The sequence below is a fragment of the Malus domestica genome, chromosome 07, assembly GCF_042453785.1.
Source record: "Malus domestica chromosome 07, GDT2T_hap1".
In the NCBI taxonomy this organism is placed as follows: domain Eukaryota; kingdom Viridiplantae; phylum Streptophyta; class Magnoliopsida; order Rosales; family Rosaceae; genus Malus; species Malus domestica.
The window spans coordinates 27432822-27451791 of record NC_091667.1 but is presented as its reverse complement, the minus strand read 5'-3'; the positions used below and the strand labels follow the sequence as shown (position 1 = coordinate 27451791).

The 18970-nt window shown below is 39.2% G+C and overlaps 2 protein-coding genes across 4 annotated transcripts; both read left to right on the top strand.

Annotated features, from left to right (window-relative positions):
- Positions 1-1556: 1556 nt before the first annotated feature.
- LOC103434860 (uncharacterized) lies at positions 1557-11784 on the top strand. Of its 2 annotated transcripts, none has more exons than XM_008373236.4 (11): positions 1557-1975; positions 2496-2601; positions 3138-4166; positions 4256-4377; positions 4928-5089; positions 5440-6388; positions 7322-7783; positions 7856-8130; positions 8712-8810; positions 8893-9018; positions 9521-11784. In XM_008373236.4, exons 1-11 carry the CDS (start codon positions 1817-1819, stop codon positions 11294-11296), a joined length of 5265 nt encoding a protein of 1754 aa, XP_008371458.1. In that variant the 5' UTR covers positions 1557-1816; the 3' UTR covers positions 11297-11784. The 2 variants fall into 2 exon arrangements, with proteins under 2 accessions (XP_008371458.1, XP_008371450.1); XM_008373228.4 differs by having other exon boundaries at positions 7856-8181.
- Positions 11785-12728: 944 nt separating this feature from the next.
- LOC103434877 (elongator complex protein 1) lies at positions 12729-18337 on the top strand. 2 transcript variants are annotated; one of them, XM_070824871.1, is made up of 6 exons: positions 12803-13134; positions 13225-13561; positions 13852-16903; positions 17259-17300; positions 17388-17474; positions 17567-18337. In XM_070824871.1, exons 1-6 carry the CDS (start codon positions 12976-12978, stop codon positions 17880-17882), a joined length of 3993 nt encoding a protein of 1330 aa, XP_070680972.1. In that variant the 5' UTR covers positions 12803-12975; the 3' UTR covers positions 17883-18337. The 2 variants fall into 2 exon arrangements, with proteins under 2 accessions (XP_008371468.1, XP_070680972.1); XM_008373246.4 differs by lacking the exon at positions 17259-17300 and having other exon boundaries at positions 12729-13134; positions 17376-17474.
- The last annotated feature ends 633 nt before the right edge of the window (positions 18338-18970 follow it).

Sequence of the window (18970 nt, the reverse complement as noted above, 5' to 3'; positions counted from 1 at the left end):
AGTTTTGTTCTTGTGCTACATGGGATATATTTATTTATATGAATCATATAATCTGTGTGATTTTTATTTACTTATTGATAAATATAGACATAACTTACAAGTCACACTAAAAATAAATTTGGAAAAACAAAGTAGATGTTGTAAATATGGATGACATTATTTGGTTTGAATAGATCTTTATGTGTGGGACAAAGTTAAAAAAAATGGCTCGGTGGAGAGGCACACAATTTTAAGGATTTCTAACCAATATTCCTAATCATCACATCTCACAATTCCTATTTAATTGTCAAATATTAGCTCAAAAATAAAACACAAGCAGTAGAAGAAGAAGGTACACAATCTATTGTTTCCATTGCCTTTGTAATTTCAGTTTGATAACGAGAGATACTACTGCTACTGTCATGAGGACGTAGGCACACTTGCCGAACCTCATAAAATATTGTATCTTATTTGATATATGTTCTATTGCACATATATAATCGATTGCACAACCACATAAACGTTGTTTATGATGTCTAATAAAAGTTATAGTTCATCATCAACTACATTGGCTTGATGAAAAATGCAATAAAATAAAATAGCTTGGAGCAAGGATGGAGCTAGAAATGTTTTTGACTGGGGGCGTCCTAAAACAACCAAGTAAAATAATGGGTGTTAAGTTGTTGAGGGTCAGATACAATGAAAAATCTCTAAATTAAAAAGTTAAATTTTAAATTGTAATGTCACAAACGAATGGATGAAGTAAATTCATATAAAATACTTTGCAGTAAATTTTTTATATCAAGTTATGATACTTCATCGGTTGAATCCAATCTATTTATGAAACCCCAGTTCAATTGAGTTTGATTTAGGTTAGAAAACGTGGAATATTCAGAACCAAAATAAAAAATTTAATTGTTGTTTTAATTGTCATGACAATTTTTTTCATCACCCAAAAATCTGAATGGGGGCGGATGCCCCCTCTGGGCCTTAGATAGCTCCGCCCTTGGCTTGGAGGTCATTGGACAGCCTTCGAGTATCGAAATCTAGGAGTCTCCTTCAACGAAAATATTTTTCAGATGCATTCTAAACTAACCCAAATCTTAAAGCAAAAGCTTAGCTTCAAGAACTGAAACATACCCAATATGAACCCCAAAAAAAGAAAGAAAACTCCAGGTTCATATATATCATAGGTGAAACATTAACAAGCTGACTAAAAAGATAAGAAGAATAACTAACTAGTCTCGAAGTAGATGACGCATAATCACACATGTCCTAATTGTCGAGTCAAATGTCAAGCTCTGATGAGTAAAAAACCATGACAATCATAATCCATCGTAAGATCCTGGGAAGCAAGCTCGAGTAAAACGTCAGTGACTTGTAGTTCAATTGGTTAAGAGCATTCACTTTGCACCCGAAATTTTGTGTTTAAATCTCATTTCCACAATTTAATATAAATTATCCTTGGGTAATAGAAAGCCTCAAATAAAACGGCAGTCGTTGCCGATCTCGAATACAATTTTGTTATTTTACATGAGTATAAAGGTTGAAAATAATAAGAAAACAAAAAGAAAGTCAAACAAAGGTTGCAATACTATTTAGTGCGCGCTGGACCTCATTGCCGTTTGTCGATCCTCTCATCACAAAACAGCCACCTCCCCACCTCACATCGTGAATTTCACGTCGTCCATCGAGAGGCGTTTTCCTTCTCCCACAGAGAGAGAGAGAGAGAGAGAGAGAGAGTCAGCGAAACTTGACCCTCCCCTTTCCATTTATTGACTTCCTCCAGATGCTCCACGAAATTACTCTCTGAAAAGTCTCTCTCTTTGCGCGCGAGATGGACTCAACAATGGAGGACGCAACAGCCGCCACGCCAACGGTGTCGTGGGAGCTGCCGCCGCCTCCTCCCAACGCGAACCCTAACTCGGAGCTCCCTTCTTCCGATCCTCCCAAAACCAGAGAAGAGGGCGAGCTGTCTTCCGACGATGATGACGACGTATGTTCATCTCCCCAAACCCTAGTTTTTGGAAATTTGATTTTGGTTCCGATTCCGTTTGTTTCTGAGCGTACGTAAATGTTATCTGTATGATTGGTATTTGTTTGGTTTCTGAGAGAAGAGGTGGGAATTCCCTTTTCCTGAATCAATTTCTCATGCAGTCAAGCTAGGTTAACCTACTGTGTTAGATTGAGTAAGAGTGTTGGATTTGGATTTATTTAATCTTTATATGAGTTCATTACTTTTTGGAGTGAAAAATGAGTGAAATTTGAAATTGGGATTTCAATTTAGGTGTTTTTCGTGTGAAGTGATTTGTATTTAGCCAAATATGTGATGTTTTGAGTCTGATTCTGTTTGTATCATTTAGGGCATGCCTTATATATCATGTGCTTTGTTTTGCAGCAAAATGTTGATATTATATGCAATTTTTTGAGGTTATTATTATTATTTTCTGCACTGCTGTAAAATAAATGCGAAAATAATGATGGTGTTAAATGGGTATTTCTATCTCACATCACAGGACAATACTATTTGCTCTGCTCCACATTCCACGGGTATCAGCGTGCCTCCTTCAGGGGCTGTGCCTGTTCAACCATTGAACAAACTGACTCAAGGCATTCAAGTTGGTAAGTCTTGCTTGCCGTGATAATGAAAGATGATGCGTCCTTTCTTTTCTTTTAAATATTGTTTAAGTTGGAAAATTTACATAGAGCATCAACGCGAACTCCCACGTCGTGCCAAACAGGCATTGACAATGGCTGATCTTTTTTCATACCGTGCCCTGACCAATTTGAATTTACTTGTAGTCATGTGGTTAAAACATAATGCACATCTGTTAAGGAGACATGGATGCTATAAACTATTGTACTTAATGAACACGCCCACACAGAGTTGGTGGCTTGTGTGTTTTGTACTAGAGCTGGACACTGACTTTTTGTGCATCTTTTCCCATTAAATGATGTGGTAAAAAGCCAGACCACCATATTACACCTGTTATTTACGAGTCCATTTGCATCTTTCTTGTTGGGCCAATAGGTTTGTATACTTATCATTAGTTTTATTTTCATGATGTATGGTGAAGTGAGTCATGCATATAAGCTAATGATAAATATTCCTTTCCTGTACTACAAGTTCGTTAGATGTATTTATGTTGTTGTAACAGGGAAGGCTGTATGTGGAAATGATCCTGCAAGCTCTGCTGATATTCAAACCCAAACATCCATACAGTCTACATCCCAGAAGAGCAATGATACAAACCGAATACCATTAAAATCTGCCACACCTGGATGGGGTGCCCCTATGGGGTCCAACGATAATCTTGTTATAAACTTCTCAGACGATGATAGTCACAGTGATTCTGAAGAAACAGAGCACAGGAAAGAAAAAGCTAGAGAAACTAAAAGTCATGTGACTGGAGTGGTTTTTAATGGAAAACCACCTACTTCATCACTTGCAAGATCAAACAAGTTACAACAGACAGCCAGGAATGTGGACAAAGTAATGCCTAAAAAATTGGGTATGAATCGCACTTTTATCTCATCAATGTCCAAAATCCGCGGAGCAAATTTTCGGGATTCTGGTCCTTCATCAGTTAATCAAGGATCTCGAGTTAGAAATTATGATTCCATGAACAAAAATTTAGTGAGCCAAGAGCGTGGACGTGATCAAGGTGCGGGCTTGAACAATAGTAAACTTCAGGACTTGCGGCATCAGATACGTGATCAAGGTGCGGGCTTGAACACCAGTAAACTTCAAGACTTGCGGCATCAGATTGCACTCAGGGAAAGTGAACTAAAGCTCAAGTCTGCCCAGAGAACTAAAGAATCAATTACATGTAGGGACGATAATGCTGCAAGCCAACACAGAGATGGAGCTAGTAAATCCAGTGTGAGATATTCTGATGTTACACAGATAGAACCAAAAGAGCCAGATAAGAAACGCTTGAAAGTTGGTGGCCCTTTTTCCACCCAGCCAAGTGTTCAAGGCCCACAAGATGTACCTGTTGCAAAATCTATTTTATCATCAAAAGTCTCAGCAGCGGAGGACAATGGTCCAATGAACAGAGTTAAGGTTGATCATGGCCAGAAAGGAATTCCTGGTCCAACAGAGTTAAGCATCGTAGAATGGAAAAATCAAAATGATAAACATGTTGCTGCTACATCAGAAAATATACATAGTGGAGTGAAAGATGGTGAATATCTTGCCTTCTCTCTCTGAAACTAACTCTGTTTAGAGATGCCTTATCAATCAAGATAATTTGTTTCTTTTTTCTTCCTGCAGGTGCTGGCATCAATATTAAAGTCATCCAATCCGATAGGAAGAGCAAGCTGGTGGATCCTTCTACACTAAACAAGGTGACATCACCAGAAAGTGTGACTTGCAATAATTTGCCGAAGAACTCAGTAAGTGAATATTTTAATAACTGCAGTACTGCTGCTGATTAATTTAATTTTCCTATATTGTAGGTTTTATTATTTCCTCACCTCTGCCCTAGTATAACTTTCATAATTGAAATGTCCTTTCATTGGTGGTAAAACTTGTGCAGCCATCTTTGCTGTTTGTGTTCGATGTGTCTCTCATGTTGCACTTTGTGAAATTTCAATATAGCATGAAATTGGTGTCTAAGTTACCATAATAGTGATTTCTGGCTTGCAGAAAACACTGAATTGTACACAGAGAAGAGTTAATACCTCCAGTGTAGTTTATAACTTTTTATAGCTTAACCTTAATCCACCAAATTGTCCTGTCAACTCTTTTCTGTACTTGTGAACCAGTTTATATTGCTGAGCCTTGATCCATTGTGAATGAGTTTGTAAAACATCATTTTACTACAAGGTTTGATATGACAAGCCCGATTGCCTATGTATAATTTGTTGAGAATTTTTTTGGTGCATGTGTTACGTTTTCAAAAGGTTACCATGTATGTATTTATTAATATATTTTACTTTACAGGAGACTATGGAATTGAATCATACACATGGGGATGATCGCCTTCTAGAACCAGGTTCCTTCTTGAACAGATCAACCTCCGGAAAGAATAAAATGAGAAGTTCTGACCATCAGGAAGTCACATCCAATGACAAGAAGCTTGATCCCTCCTCCAAGATATGTCAGGTTTGTTTTCTGGTCTCTATGTCAGAAATTAGAGGCATCTGATCTGTCTGTGATGTAGAGTGGGTAGAGCACTAACTGGAAAGAAAAAAACTAAGAGAAGAGAGAAATACAAAGCAATTTGAGGAAGTGATCAAAGTAAACCCCTAAAAGTCCCAAATAATCACCTAGAGGTAAATAGAGAAGGAAAAAAACATAAAAATCATAAAGCTATTACAAAGTGGTAAGTCCTAAAAAGGATAAACATGGATGAACCAGTAATCCACTTCATCAGTCTGGTTGTATATTTTTTCTTGATTGTTATCCATTCTTTGTTAATTATATTAATATTCCTTCTTTCTAATTTCCTTTAGGCATTTCTAAACAATGCAAGCCTCTCGAACTGTTTTGGTAATGCAAAGGTTACAGGACAGGGAGACATAGATATACATTCCTTGTTTGAAATTGAGGAAACATTGGACAAGGATCTGGAGGAAGCACAAGAACACAGGCGAAAGTGTGAAATTGAAGAAAGAAATGCTCTGAAAGCTTATCGTAAAGCACAGAGGGATGTTCTTGAGGCCAATGCTAGGTGTTCTGATCTATACCGCAAAAGAGAAGTATATTCTGCCAACTTGAGGTCTTTTATTTTGGACAATTCCAGTTTGCTATGGTCGTTAAGGCAGAATGACCAAGCTGGAATTGGGTTGGATCATGCTAATAACCTGACTAGAAATGTGAATCTAATACCTACATCAAGCCATCAGATGCATCCTGAGCATAGTGGTTTTAACCCAGCAGCGTGTGATTCAGACATCCAATGTGTTAACAGTGCTCACAACACCTCATACAAGCATTTGGGTGGACAAAACATGGGGTCAGAACCATGTAGCGAACCAGATGCTAGTACATCAGAGCCATTGCCTCTTCTAGGCAAAAACGGCGCAGATGTGTCCTCTCCCTCCAATGAACCGAATAATTCGGCAGATAATGATGATGAGAGATATTCATTTGAAAATGAATCTGTTCAACCTAAAGACATGGACCTTGGAGACAAGCAAAAGGACATAGATCAGGAATCAAATAGAAAAATGTCCATTGATAACTCCCAGGATCCTGTGCTTCTCGAAAGAATGTTGAGGTCTAAACTATTTGCAAAGCTAGGTACAAAAACATTGTCAAAGAATAGTAGTTCTTGTAATGGCACAGAACTTTCAGTGGAAGAAGGGGCTGAAAATGATTTCAGAACGGAAAAAACCAAAGAAATTAAAGGGAGTTTTTCTTTCTCTGAAGTGGAAAAGAATCAACAATCTGATGATGAAGGTAACTTTCTTTTTGAGCTGATCTTTCTATATCTGGGGAAAAAAGAAGTCCACTTATTGAACTTTTGATTCTATTTTCAGTGGAGCTGATTATTTATGACTCTTGAGTAGATTAATTTTAGTTTATATTACATGGTCAATGTCTGTTTTTATCATCTTGAACTCTAAATCATCTCGTTTATAATCTTTTGGATGCATGCATAACCTGAGGGCTTGCATGATGCAGATGTGCATCTCTCAGTACACATTCTGTGGCATCCCACAATTGAATCACATATATAGTCTTGCTCTTTTATCTTGCAGTTTGATATAAATTTTGAATTCAGATAATATTAGCCATCCATCTTTTGGGTATAAACTTTTCTTGCTTGATGTGCAGTGCGAGCCAAAGTTTAATCTATAATTAGATATTAAAAGTATTTTGCTTGAACATTTGAATTTGCTTTTTTTTTTTTTTGAAAAAAAAAACAATTTCTAAATGAGTCATGCCCGCTTGAGGCCAATTTTGTGCTTATGCTTCTGCTTGGTCTGAGTGGCGTCCTAGCGGCGTCCTAGCTTGCCTGCCTAACAGGCCCAAAACTTTGGCTCACACAGTACTTGGGTTGTGCTCGTGCCAACTGACACATTTTGTACCTGTGTCGTTTCTGTAACAAGGCTGTGCTGGCACCTTTCAGTGCTTGTGCCCGTCCAGCCTATTTTACACAACTACTTTGATAGTGTGAGTTTTGAAATACTTACTCATTGCTACTTAATACTGTGGCTTCCAAAACTATCAGTTTGTGTTACCTCAAGTCAGAACTTATGCATGATTGTCATGAAGTTAAGCAGTGGGAATCCATTTGGCACAGAGTAGGCATTGAGCATAAGAAGCTTATACTTGATCTCTATTGCTCTGCGTCACTTTTTTTCTTTGATTTTCTGATTTTACTTACAGGAATGGATGGGCTCGAAAAAAGTTCCTCCGAGCCTCCTCTTGAGATTCAAAGAGAGCACTCCGTTGAAAATCTTTCTGTGAACTCTCACTCCAATTTATATTCGGAGGATAGGTTTTACTTCAGAGGTAACATCTTAAGGACTGCTTTTGGGTATATGAAAGTTATATGCCCAAAAAGTTTTATAGAACCTCAAGCTAGAAGTCAACAGCGTCCAACTTGTATCAACCCCGAGAATATCCGGTCCAGCAGTGCCATGGTAGAACCACCGGAAGATACTCTGGTAGAATTATCTGGAAGAGAAGTTGGATCTTATAGCACTGGTCCCGCTGTTGATCCCTTTTGGCCACTCTGCTTGTATGAGCTTCGAGGAAAATGCAACAATGATGACTGTCCATGGCAACATGTTAGGGACTATAACACAACTTTGTATCAAGATCAGAATGATAACTCTGATAGTGCTGGTATGAGCAATCCCATCATAAAGTTTGAACTTTTATTTTCTTTCTTGTATTCTTGTTATAATGTGTTCACAGATTGTCAGGTTGGATCAACATTGCGTCGAAAAAAGTGTGATGGTTCAACAAAAGCCCCCTTGTATCGCAATGTTATATCTTCGCCAACTTATCTAGTTGGCTTAGGTATTCTGAAAACTGATCTGCATTCATATGAATCTGTTCTAGCACGGCGAAATGGACAATTCTGGAAAAAGTGTTTCAGCCATTTCTTGGTGTTGTCAAATTTGTTTCGGAAAGATATTTCTGCGGATGTACCATTCTTGCATGGAAATGACGGTCACATAGAGGCCCCTGTGAGTTTGAACAGACAGTCATCGTTTTTCCAGAATAGCAACGGAGGAGTGGTTTGTTTATTGATTCTGCTCAAAAATTTTTTTTCTGTGATTCATGTGCCTAATATTGCATGCTAATACTGTTTATATACTTGGTGTTTAGGTGCTGTAAATTATTTGAGTTTCTTTAGTTGGGTTTCATTAGTCATAAGTTTCTAACAATCTCAATTCTTCTATTCACTATATAAGCTTGGACTGTTATACTGTTTAGTGTTTACGTTGTTTTAGATTACTGTTTAGTGTTTTGCTGTTTTAGATTGAGTTCTCTATCTTCCCCTTTGAACTTTTTCTCTAAAATTATTTAAATATTTGAGGCAGGGGTTTAGTAATATTACGAAAAATTCTTGGCAGTTGGGTAAGCTCTATTTATTTTTAAAAGATGAGGCTTCGTAGAATTTCCTTGGAGTGTCTCATATCAAGACGCCCCCTGCCCCCTCTTCCTAGTTTTTATTTTTGCTGTGACATGCTGGTGTCTAAGAATCTTATTATGTGATTGTTCCGTTATCTTTGTTACGCTAACTTTCTTGTTAAATTTGGTGTAGGATAAACTCACACAAGCTTTGGGTGACAATGATCAATACCTGGAGATTGCCCTATTAATTTTCAGCCAGGAGGCTAATGAACTTGAGGGCATGAGAAAGGTAACTCCTGTGGTGTATGACCTAAATATAACCGTTTTCAGCGGCTTCAGTTACTGTCATCTTATGTATTTGAGTTTTGCAGGCTCTCCCTGTGCTGTCACGAGCTCTTGAGGCAGAACCAACATCCATTATTCTCTGGATTTTTTATCTTCTTATTTACTATAGCAATATGAAGTCAGTAGGGAAAGATGACATGTTCTCCTGTGCGGTACGCTGTTGCATAATTCCTACTCTTATGACTTATCTTTTATGGAGCATGAATACTGGGGGCAGTCTCCGCATGTTTTCGCGGATACACCCTTATAGGTATTACAGCCATACAGGCAACCCTATATGTTCTCAGTTAGCCTGTAAGGTATGAGAACTACTTGCATGAATTAGGGATGCCAAGGTGGCAATGACCCAAACCTATCACGCATCCCATGTGGCATGGTAGGATTGGTTTGGGACAACGCCTTTCTCTGAGCAATTTTTCCTTGAACTGTTTTTATACATTTATATGCTTAACAATAACTCATTTGATGCCTTCATATGCTTCATTTTCTAGCTTTCGACTACTTCCATTTTCATTTTTATTGCACTCATTTCCTTTCTTTTGTGTTAGTATCTAGGGGCATATTCTTTTCTTTCTAAGCATGTTCATTCTGTCTTTCATTAGAGATAAGAAATTGAAACTTTTGCCTGGAAACACTTTGCCTCTTGTTCTTCAGGTAAAATACAATGATCGATCTTATGAACTTTGGCTCATGTGCATCAACAGTCGGGTGCAGCTTGACGACCGGTTGATAACATATGATGTCGCCCTCTCAACACTGTGCCACGATGCTCCTGATTCTGGCATAGATGGAATGCATGCTAGTGCATGCATCTTAGACCTAGTTTTGCAAATGATGGATTGTTTATGCATGTCTGGTAACATTGAGAAGGCCATTCAGAAAGTCTTTGGACTCTTCCCCATTGCTGAAAATTTTGATGACCCTAATTCCCTCTCGCTCTCTAATATACTCACATGCCTAAGTATTTATGACAAATGTATATTAGGGGTTTGTTGTGTTTACTTGGTTATTTACAGGAAACTTCCTGATGCTGTATTGCAGCAGTTTGAATGTCAGAAAGAACTCTCTGAATTTGAATGGCCTTCCATGGAATTAGTAGGTGATGAGAAGCAGAGGGCTATCATGCTGATGGAAACAGTAGTAGGTTCTGTAGACTCATACATGAAAATTGAATCACTTGAGAAAAGTGAATCTAGTCTCAAATTGGCACATTTCATTGCTCTCAACCACTTAAAGTGCATGGCAGCTCTTGACAGCTTAGAAAGATGTAGGAACCTCTTGGATAAATATCTTACTTTGTACCCATCCTGCTTAGAACTTGTTTTAATATCAGCTCGGGCACATAAACATGAGCCCGGGGATTCGCTTTTTGAGAGATTTGAAGAAGCCCTTGCTGAGTGGCCAAAAGAAGTCCCTGGAATCCAGTGTGTATGGAATCAATACGTTGAGTGTGCCCTTCAGGATGGAAGATTTGATTTGGCTAAAGAAGTATTGGACCGCTGGTTTCGTTCTGATTGGAAAGTTCACTATCTTCAAAATGGTACATTGGATGGAATGAAACATGTTAACTCAAATAACTCTCTGGGAGATTCAGTTCGGCAGGCACTCGGTTCCAATCCTAATCGGATGGACGTAATGTTTGGACATCTTAATCTAGCTCTGCACAATCTCTTGCAGAATGACCACATTGAAGCTCGCTCAGCCCTTGATAGGGCACTGAATGCTGCTGTTCCACAATTCTTGAAGCATTGTGTTAGAGAACATGCATCGTTTATGCTTACTGATGAATCTTTGTTAAAGGAGAATGGTTGCATAAGTGGCATACAGAAGATTTTGGAGCACTATTTAGGTGTTTCTCAGGCTTTCCCTACCTCTGAGCCATTATCAAGAAATTTCGTTAACAACATCAAGAAGCCAAGAGTCCGGCAGCTAGTCGGTAATATCTTCAGTCCACTTTCATCTGATTTTTCTCTGGTGAATTTGGTTCTTGAAGTATGGTATGGACCATCTCTTTTACCGGAAAAGTTCGGTGAGCAAAAAAATCTGGTGGATTTTGTTGAAGCCATCTTGGACATAACTCCATCCAACTATCAGTTAGCTGTTTCTGTATGTAAGCTGTTAAGCAGCGGCAGCAATGCAGGCGATGTTACTTCTCTCAGCGCTTTGTTTTGGGCTAGCTCGAACTTGGTCAGTGCAATTTTACATGCTGTCCCAATTCCACCGGAGAATGTATGGGTTGAAGCTGCGGAAACTTTGGGCAATATTGCTGGCGTGGAGGTTATTTCTGAGAGGTTTCATGAGAGAGCTTTATCTGTATATCCTTTCTCTGTTAAGTTGTGGAAGTCCTACCAAAAACTTTCTATGATGACTACAGGAAATGGGAATGCTGTCGTGGAAGCAGCAAAAGAAAAAGGTATACAACTCAGTTAGGGTTCTTCCTTACATGTGTATTGGCCGTCTGTTTGGATCGGCATTTAGTAAAAAGCTTGGGGGGTGCCAGTTTTGATAGCATGGAGCAGGTGGATGTAGATGAGACGGTGCTAGATTTAACATCTTTGGCAAGTTGATTTTCTGTTGCCGTTTTTGCTGACAGAAGGTTATGAGATGTTAAATGTGAAATTTAGGAACCACAGAAGCTATGTACAGGATAGGAGTACACGATCAAAGAGGTTATAACTATATAGCTCTCACCGACTTCACTTGGCGGACATTTCATTGAAAACGATATAGGCAGAGGAATCGCTGCAATCGGAGATTCAGCGACTCTTTTGGATTAATAGTTTACTTACATATGTAGGTTTATAGTTGTTGATGATGTTGTTGTTATCTTTCCGTATCCTTTGTGTTGTTTTAGTTCGAAGTAGCTTACCAGAATATTGTACTTGAAGCGGAAAGTGAAATGCATATGGCTTGAATTCCTTTTGTTTTTCTCTTACCAGCTTTAATCAAATTCTATTAATCCTTGTTTTACTACTAATTAGATGAACGAGTTGAGATGGTTGATGTGTTTATAGCAGTGCCACTAATCTTTTACAATTGGTTTGAAGCAATTTGGTGCCTTCTAAAAGGATTACACAGAGAAGGAAGTTCAAAGTCTAGGTAGGTCATAAGTTTGAGGGCATTTGCTAAGTTTGCAGGATTTCGCTTTAATGGTACGCATTATTCAATGGTAGTGAAAGTAAATGATTCTGATTAAAAATAAAAGATAACAATTTTTTAGCTACTTTGTACTACGGTCTAGTTGTAGTTTTTTTTTCATTTTTAAGTGACAAGTTTTAGGTTCGATTTTCATCACAGACAAATTTGAACAACATTATTGCTAGCGCATTGTGAGACTAAGCCCACTCCTCTCCCCTATCGTTTGTTAAAAAAACAAAGGCCATAGCAATGTGCTTGCACCGTTGTACAACTTGTACTCAAGTTTGAATGTTCTTAATTGTAAATTGAAATCATTTCTGGATAATGTTAAGTAAACTAATTTTTTAAATCAAATAAAAAAATGTGCTTATTTTTTATTGGGAGCATTTTTGCTCATCACCATAAATTATGATGTATGCTTACCATATACCTAATCAATTGACACGTGTCATTTCACTTAATCTTGGTTAATTTTTCTCAAAATTGAAAAACTAACATTTAATGTGAAAGTTAACTAGAGTTAAGTAAAATGACACGTGTCAATTGATTAAGTGTATGGTGAGCATACATCATAATTTATGGTGGTGAGAAAAAATGCTCCCATTTTTTATTAATGATACATCATAATTAACACTTAATAATTTAATCAACAACCATGTCATATAGTTTAAAAATCTAGTGGTCAAAACAAAAAAAAGGCTAAAACTAAACAGAGAAGAGTCGCAGAGGAGCAAATACACTTCTCTCCAGAACCACGACATGTCGTTTGATTCCTTATAATCGACCTCGTCTTCTTCTCTCCGAGGGATGTTTACTTCTTAAACCCTGAAAACCCTCGCTGCAACCATAGCTGGTAACTAGCTAGGGCACAACTCCCTCTCTCTGTCTCTTTCTCTCTCTCTCTCCCCTCTTTCTTTCTCTCTCTCTCTCTCTCTCTCTCTCTCTGAAGAGTTCCATAGATTCCGGAAAAAATGAATAATCTGAAGCTCTACTCGGAGGTCTCTCTGAATCTCCACTTACAATCCGAAGAGGAGCTCATACTCTTCTCCGCATTCGACATTGAGCAGAATCGCTTGTTCTTAGCTTCCTCCGCCAATAACATCTACGCCACTCACCTCTCCTCCATCCAGGTGTATATACCTTTATATATGTTTGTATACATGCTTGTTGGATTTCCCTGTTCGAATTGGAACCCTAATTTGATGATTATTGTGGTGTAGAATGAAAGGGCGTGGAGCAAAACCTCGATATCGGCGCAAGTTAATCAAATCGAATTGGATCCCGAGGACTTCATCACTTCATTTAGTTACCTCATGGAGAAAGAGGCGCTCTTGGTGGGAACTGGCAATGGGCTTCTGCTGCTGCATTCTGTGGATGATAATGCCTCCCAAGTTGTTGGCGGAGTGGATGGCGGTGTTAAGTGCGTTGCGCCTAGTCCGGATGGTGACCTTCTTGCCATAACCACTGGGTCTGGGCAGGTGCTGGTTATGACTCAGGATTGGGATTTGTTGTACGAGACTGCGCTGGAGGATCTACCGGAAGATGGCAACCACGTATGTAAGGACCTCTCTCCATTATTCATCGATTTTCAGATTTTCAGTTTTGCTTTAGTGCCTAGTGTTTGCCAATTGTTTGAGAAATAGCAATGTCTGGTAAAACATAATCATATGAATCAGAGTTAGGACTAACTTGTAATTTATTGATCATTTTATATTTAGCCTCATGACCTCCTTTCCTTACTTGGAGGAATTCCGCGGTTTCTGTTGGTGTCCACGTATATTTTGTGTATGACATGGGTTTTGTTAATTTGGAAAATTTAGCGACTTGGGTAAAAATTATGGTTTCAGGTGAACAGCAATTATCTTCTAAGTTCACATTTGAAAGCCCTATTTCCTGGCGAGGTGATGGGAAGTACTTTGTCACACTAGGTGAGGTGCAGGATTCAACGTCCTTGGTTAAGAGGCTTAAAATTTGGGAGCGACATTCAGGAGCAGTACATGCTGTTTCTGAATCAAAGTCGTTCATGGGATCAGTTGTGGACTGGATGCCCAGTGGAGCAAAAATTGCAGCTGTTTATGATAGGAAAACAGAAAATGAGTGCCCCTCAATAGTTTTCTTTGAGAGAAATGGGTTAGAAAGAAACTTGTTTAGCATCAATGAGCAAACAAATGCAACCATAGAATTTCTCAAGTGGAATTGCAGTTCAGATCTTCTTGCTGCTGTTGTCAGATGTGAAAACTATGACTGTGTCAAGGTTTGGTATTTCAGTAACAACCACTGGTACTTAAAATCTGAAGTTAGATACCCAAGACAGGATGGTGTGAGGTTTGTCTGGAATCCAACAAAGTCACTGCAGTTATTATGTTGGACTCTTGGTGGCCAGATTACATCGTATGACTTCATATGGAATTCAGCTGTGATGGATGTCTCAACTGCGCTAGTAATTGATGACTCCAAGATACTTGTAACCCCTTTTTCTTTATACCTAATGCCACCACCCATGTACTTATTCAGCCTTAAATTCCCCAGTGCTGTCCGAGACTTCGCCTTCTATTCCAAGAATTCCAAGAATTCTAAGAACTGTGTGGCTGCTTTTCTATCAGATGGTTCTTTATGTGTCGTTGAGCTTCCTGCCACTGATACTTGGGAAGAATTAGAAGGCAAAGAGTTTTCTGTTGAAGCATCCATTTCTGAATCACCATTTGGTTCTTTTTTGCATATGACATGGTTGGACCCACATAAAATTCTTGCTGTTTCTCACTATGGGTTCAGTCATAGTAATTATTTATCTCGAACTACATCAAGTGCGGATGGTGCTGGCTTTTATTTGCAGGAAATTGAGCTTGTATGTTCTGAGAATCATGCCCCTGGTTCAGTGACATGCTCAGGCTGGCATGCAAAAGTTTCCAGCCAAAGCTCTCTGGAAGAGATGATTATATCAATTGCTCCTAATCCTGCTAGAAAAGGTTCAGCATTTGTCCAATTTGATGGTGGAAAGGTTTGCGAGTATGTCCCAAAGTTCGGCATTCCTAGAGGAGTTCCAAAACAGGATTGGAGTTTCTCATCAACTTGCCCTTCTATGAGTGTGGTTCTAGTTGGAAACAGTGGGCCATTGGAACCTTTAATTTTTGGCCTTGATGAGAGCTGTAGGCTGCACGTCAATGGGAAGATAATATGCAACAACTGCAACAGTTTCTCTTTGTACTCAAATTTGGATGACCAAGTGATCACGCATTTAGTTTTGGCAACTAAGCAGGATTGTCTTTTTATTGCTGACATCACAGATATATTGCATAGAGAGGTGGAAATAAAATTCGAGAAATCCATCCAAGCTGGTAACAAGAAACGAGAAGATCATGGAGACTCCATAAACATATGGGAAAGAGGTGCAAAAGTTGTTGGAGTTCTGCATGGAGATGAAGCTGCTGTTATTTTGCAAACAACTCGGGGGAACCTAGAATCCATTTATCCAAGAAAATTGGTCCTGGCTTCTATTTGCAATGCATTGGTACAGAGGCGTTTCAGAGATGCATTTCTCATGGTGAGGCGGCATAGGATAGATTTCAATATTATTGTTGACTATTGTAGTTGGCAAGTGTTTCTCCAATCAGCTTCAGAATTTGTCAAGCAGGTTAATAATTTGAACTACATAACTGAGTTTGTTTGTGCTATAAACAACGAAAACACTACAGAGACACTGTATAAATTTTTTATTTCTCTACCCTTCCCGAAAGAAGCTAAAGATGACTCCAAGGGTTTTGATTCTAATAACAAGATATCTTCTGTGCTTCTGGCCATAAGGAGAGCTCTTGAGGAACATTCGCAGGAAGTTCCTGCAAGGGAGCTTTGCATTTTAACCACTCTAGCCCGTAGCGACCCCCCTGCACTTGATGAGGCTTTGGAGAGAATAAAAGTTATCCGTGAAATGGAATTGTCAGGTTCCAATGACCAAAGGAGAATGTTGTACCCCTCTGCTGAAGAGGCTTTGAAGCATCTCCTTTGGTTATCTGATTCTGAGTCTGTTTATGAAGCTGCTTTAGGCCTTTACGATTTGAACCTTGCAGCTATGGTGGCATTGAACTCTCAGCGGGACCCTAAAGAATTCCTTCCTTTTCTTCAGGAATTGGAATCTATGCCAGTTACTTTGATGCGTTATAACATTGACCTTAGGCTGCACAGGTTTGAGAAAGCTCTCAAGCACATTGTTTCTGCAGGAGACACTTGTTATGCAGATTCTCTGAACCTGATGAAGAAAAATCCTCATCTTTTCCCCTTGGGACTTCAATTGATTGCTGATCCTGCCAAGAAGAAGCAAGTCCTCGAGGCCTGGGGAGACCATCTTAGTGGTGAAAAATGCTTCGATGATGCTGCCGCCACTTATTTGTGCTGTTCCAGTTTGGAAAAGGCTTTGAAGTCATACCATGCTTGTGGTAATTGGAGTAAGGTGCTTACAGTTGCTGGGCTTCTAAAACTGGGTGAAGATGAGATTATGCAAATGGCTCATGAGCTTTGTGAAGAACTTCAAGCACTTGGTAAACCAAGGGAAGCAGCCAAAATTGCTCTGGAGTATTGTGGTGACATTAACAATGGGACAAATTTGCTGATTAGTGCAAGGGACTGGGAGGAAGCATTGAGAGTCGCTTTTATGCACAATAGACAGGATTTAGTCTCTGATGTGAAGAATGCATCCTTGGAATGTGCAAGGTTGCTTGTTGGTGAATATGAGGAAGGTGTGGAGAAAGTAGGGAAGTACTTGGCTCGCTACTTGGCTTTAAGACAAAGAAGGTTACTTCTGGCAGCAAAAATCCAGTCAGAGGAACGGTCAATGATTGATCTTGATGATGATACTGCTTCAGAAGCTAGCAGTAATTTCAGTGGAATGAGTGCTTACACCACAGGGTATGTATTTTACATCTTATTGTCATATAGCTTTGCCATTGTGGCTTGTTTTGCATCTTGTTTTTTTTTTTAATTTTTAATTTTTTTATAGTTGTGTAGCTAACTTTCTCCATCAGAGGGTCATAATATGTTGATTATCACTTCTGTGCAAGGACCCAGATGGCGGGGCACCCTTTCCCTCTACTTTTTATTAACTTAACCTCAGTCGATAGCTTAGTTTCGTTCTCGCACATATGCAATATATTGTTTCAGCCAATATCGTCTTGTTGAGGATGGTTACAGCTGCTGTCTCCCCTCACTTCTTTTCGCCTTCCATTATTTCTTCCATTAACTTCTTTGGAATGTTGCATTTCAGTTTATATTTGAGCCATTTCTTCAAAGATCGTATTGTGGAGGATGGTTCTCACATTGAGTTCAATGCCTGTAGGTATGTACTATCAGACTTTAATTGGTTTCCTAATCTCATGTACAGGACCAGGTTCAGCTCTGGTACATCTGCCCGATCAAGTGCAGCTAGCAAGGCAAGAGACGCCAGGCGCCAGAGGAAAAGAGGGAAAATCCGTCCCGGAAGGTATGTTTGTTATTATAAGAGATCATTTTCCAATCTTGTTACTCTTCCTGGTCACTAACAATTGCTAATAAATTAACTACTTGACATTTTAGTCCTGGTGAGGAACTTGCTCTGGCTGACCACTTGAAGGGAATGTCTCTAACGACTGGAGCTTTGCAAGAGCTAAAATCTTTGTTGCTTTCGCTTGTCATGCTTGGCGAGGTTGAAACCGCAAGGAAGCTGCAGAGGGCTGCGGAAAACCTTCAACTGTCTCATATGGCAGCAGTCAAACTAACTGAAGATACAATATCCAGTGATATCATAGATGAGCGCACACAGACTTTGGATCATTACACACAAACTATCAGAAGTGAAGTGCAGAACTCCGAGGCTTTCTTCTGGCGGTGTAAGGTATTTCATTCCCCGTAAAAAGGGAGTTTGGTCACTTTATACCTATAAAATCTTTTGAGACGCAGCTTGTTGGACTTGCTTGTTATGCGGATGAAATGTGCATGTGATGCCTGCCGATGGGAGCTTATTTGAAGCTTAGGCAAATCTGACATCTCTTTAGATGGGAGCTTGCACATTCCCTTGCAATGGAATGCTCCAGATTTCGGATCTCCTGTCCAGTCCCAAATTGTCATGAACGTCGATACGCATAAACTGGTATCTGCAGCTGTGTGGAGTTGCGCGCGTGGTGTCATCTCGTCTGGACGCTGGTTGAAGAAGGGTATAGGAATGGGGTCAGGAAAGGCAATTCCATCCGAGTGTTTTTCATTTATTGGATCTTGTATCAGGCACTTGATTATGTTTTACTTACTGTAATAAACTAAAAGGCCCCTAAAACACCTCTATTTTATGTCAAAACCACATATTTCATTAAATATTGAGTACTTTTTCTTTTGGTTTTGAATACTCTTTTATTTCTTTCTTTCTTACATTTGTGTGTTTGTCAAAGGCGACTACTGGAGTTGATTAATCTGGTTGTTTCCATACAGTCTGAAGCATTCACTGCAGGGTGCAGTGAGAAAACTTCACAGCTTCGATAACAAAATGTAGAAGTGGTTGTAGCTTTGAAGAAGATGAAGCATAGAAAAGCAGTGGGCCCAGACGATATACCGATTGAAGTGTGGAAAGCCTTGGGAGAGACAGGTATAGCATGGCTCACTGACCTTTTCAATAAGATTTTGAAAACGAAGAAGATGCCAAACGAGTGGCGAAAGAGCACCTTGGTGCCTATTTACAAGAATAAGGGCGACGTACAAAATTGTATGAACTATAGGGGTATTAAGCTAATGAGTCATACAATGAAGCTCTGGGAGAGAGTCATTGAGCATAGATTGAGGCAAGAGACACGGGTTACGGACAACCAATTCGAGTTCATGCCAGGGTGCTCAACCATGGAGGCAATCTATCTCTTATGAAGATTGATGGAAATATATAGAGATGGGAAAAAGGATTTACACATTGTCATTATAGATTTGGAAAAAGCGTATGATAGGGTCCCAAGAGACATT

Excerpts from the sequence above, each read along its gene's own strand:
- LOC103434860 (XM_008373228.4), top strand. The coding sequence starts at position 1,817 with ATGGACTCAACAATGGAGGACGCAACAGCCGCCACGCCAACGGTGTCG. Across the intron at positions 1,976-2,495 it reads CTTCCGACGATGATGACGAC|GACAATACTATTTGCTCTGC; the intron begins GTATGTTCATCT and ends CTCACATCACAG. Across the intron at positions 8,182-8,711 it reads AGAATAGCAACGGAGGAGTG|GATAAACTCACACAAGCTTT; the intron begins GTTTGTTTATTG and ends AATTTGGTGTAG.
- LOC103434877 (XM_070824871.1), top strand. The coding sequence starts at position 12,976 with ATGAATAATCTGAAGCTCTACTCGGAGGTCTCTCTGAATCTCCACTTA. Across the intron at positions 16,904-17,258 it reads ATGAGTGCTTACACCACAGG|TTTATATTTGAGCCATTTCT; the intron begins GTATGTATTTTA and ends GTTGCATTTCAG. Across the intron at positions 17,475-17,566 it reads GGGAAAATCCGTCCCGGAAG|TCCTGGTGAGGAACTTGCTC; the intron begins GTATGTTTGTTA and ends TTGACATTTTAG.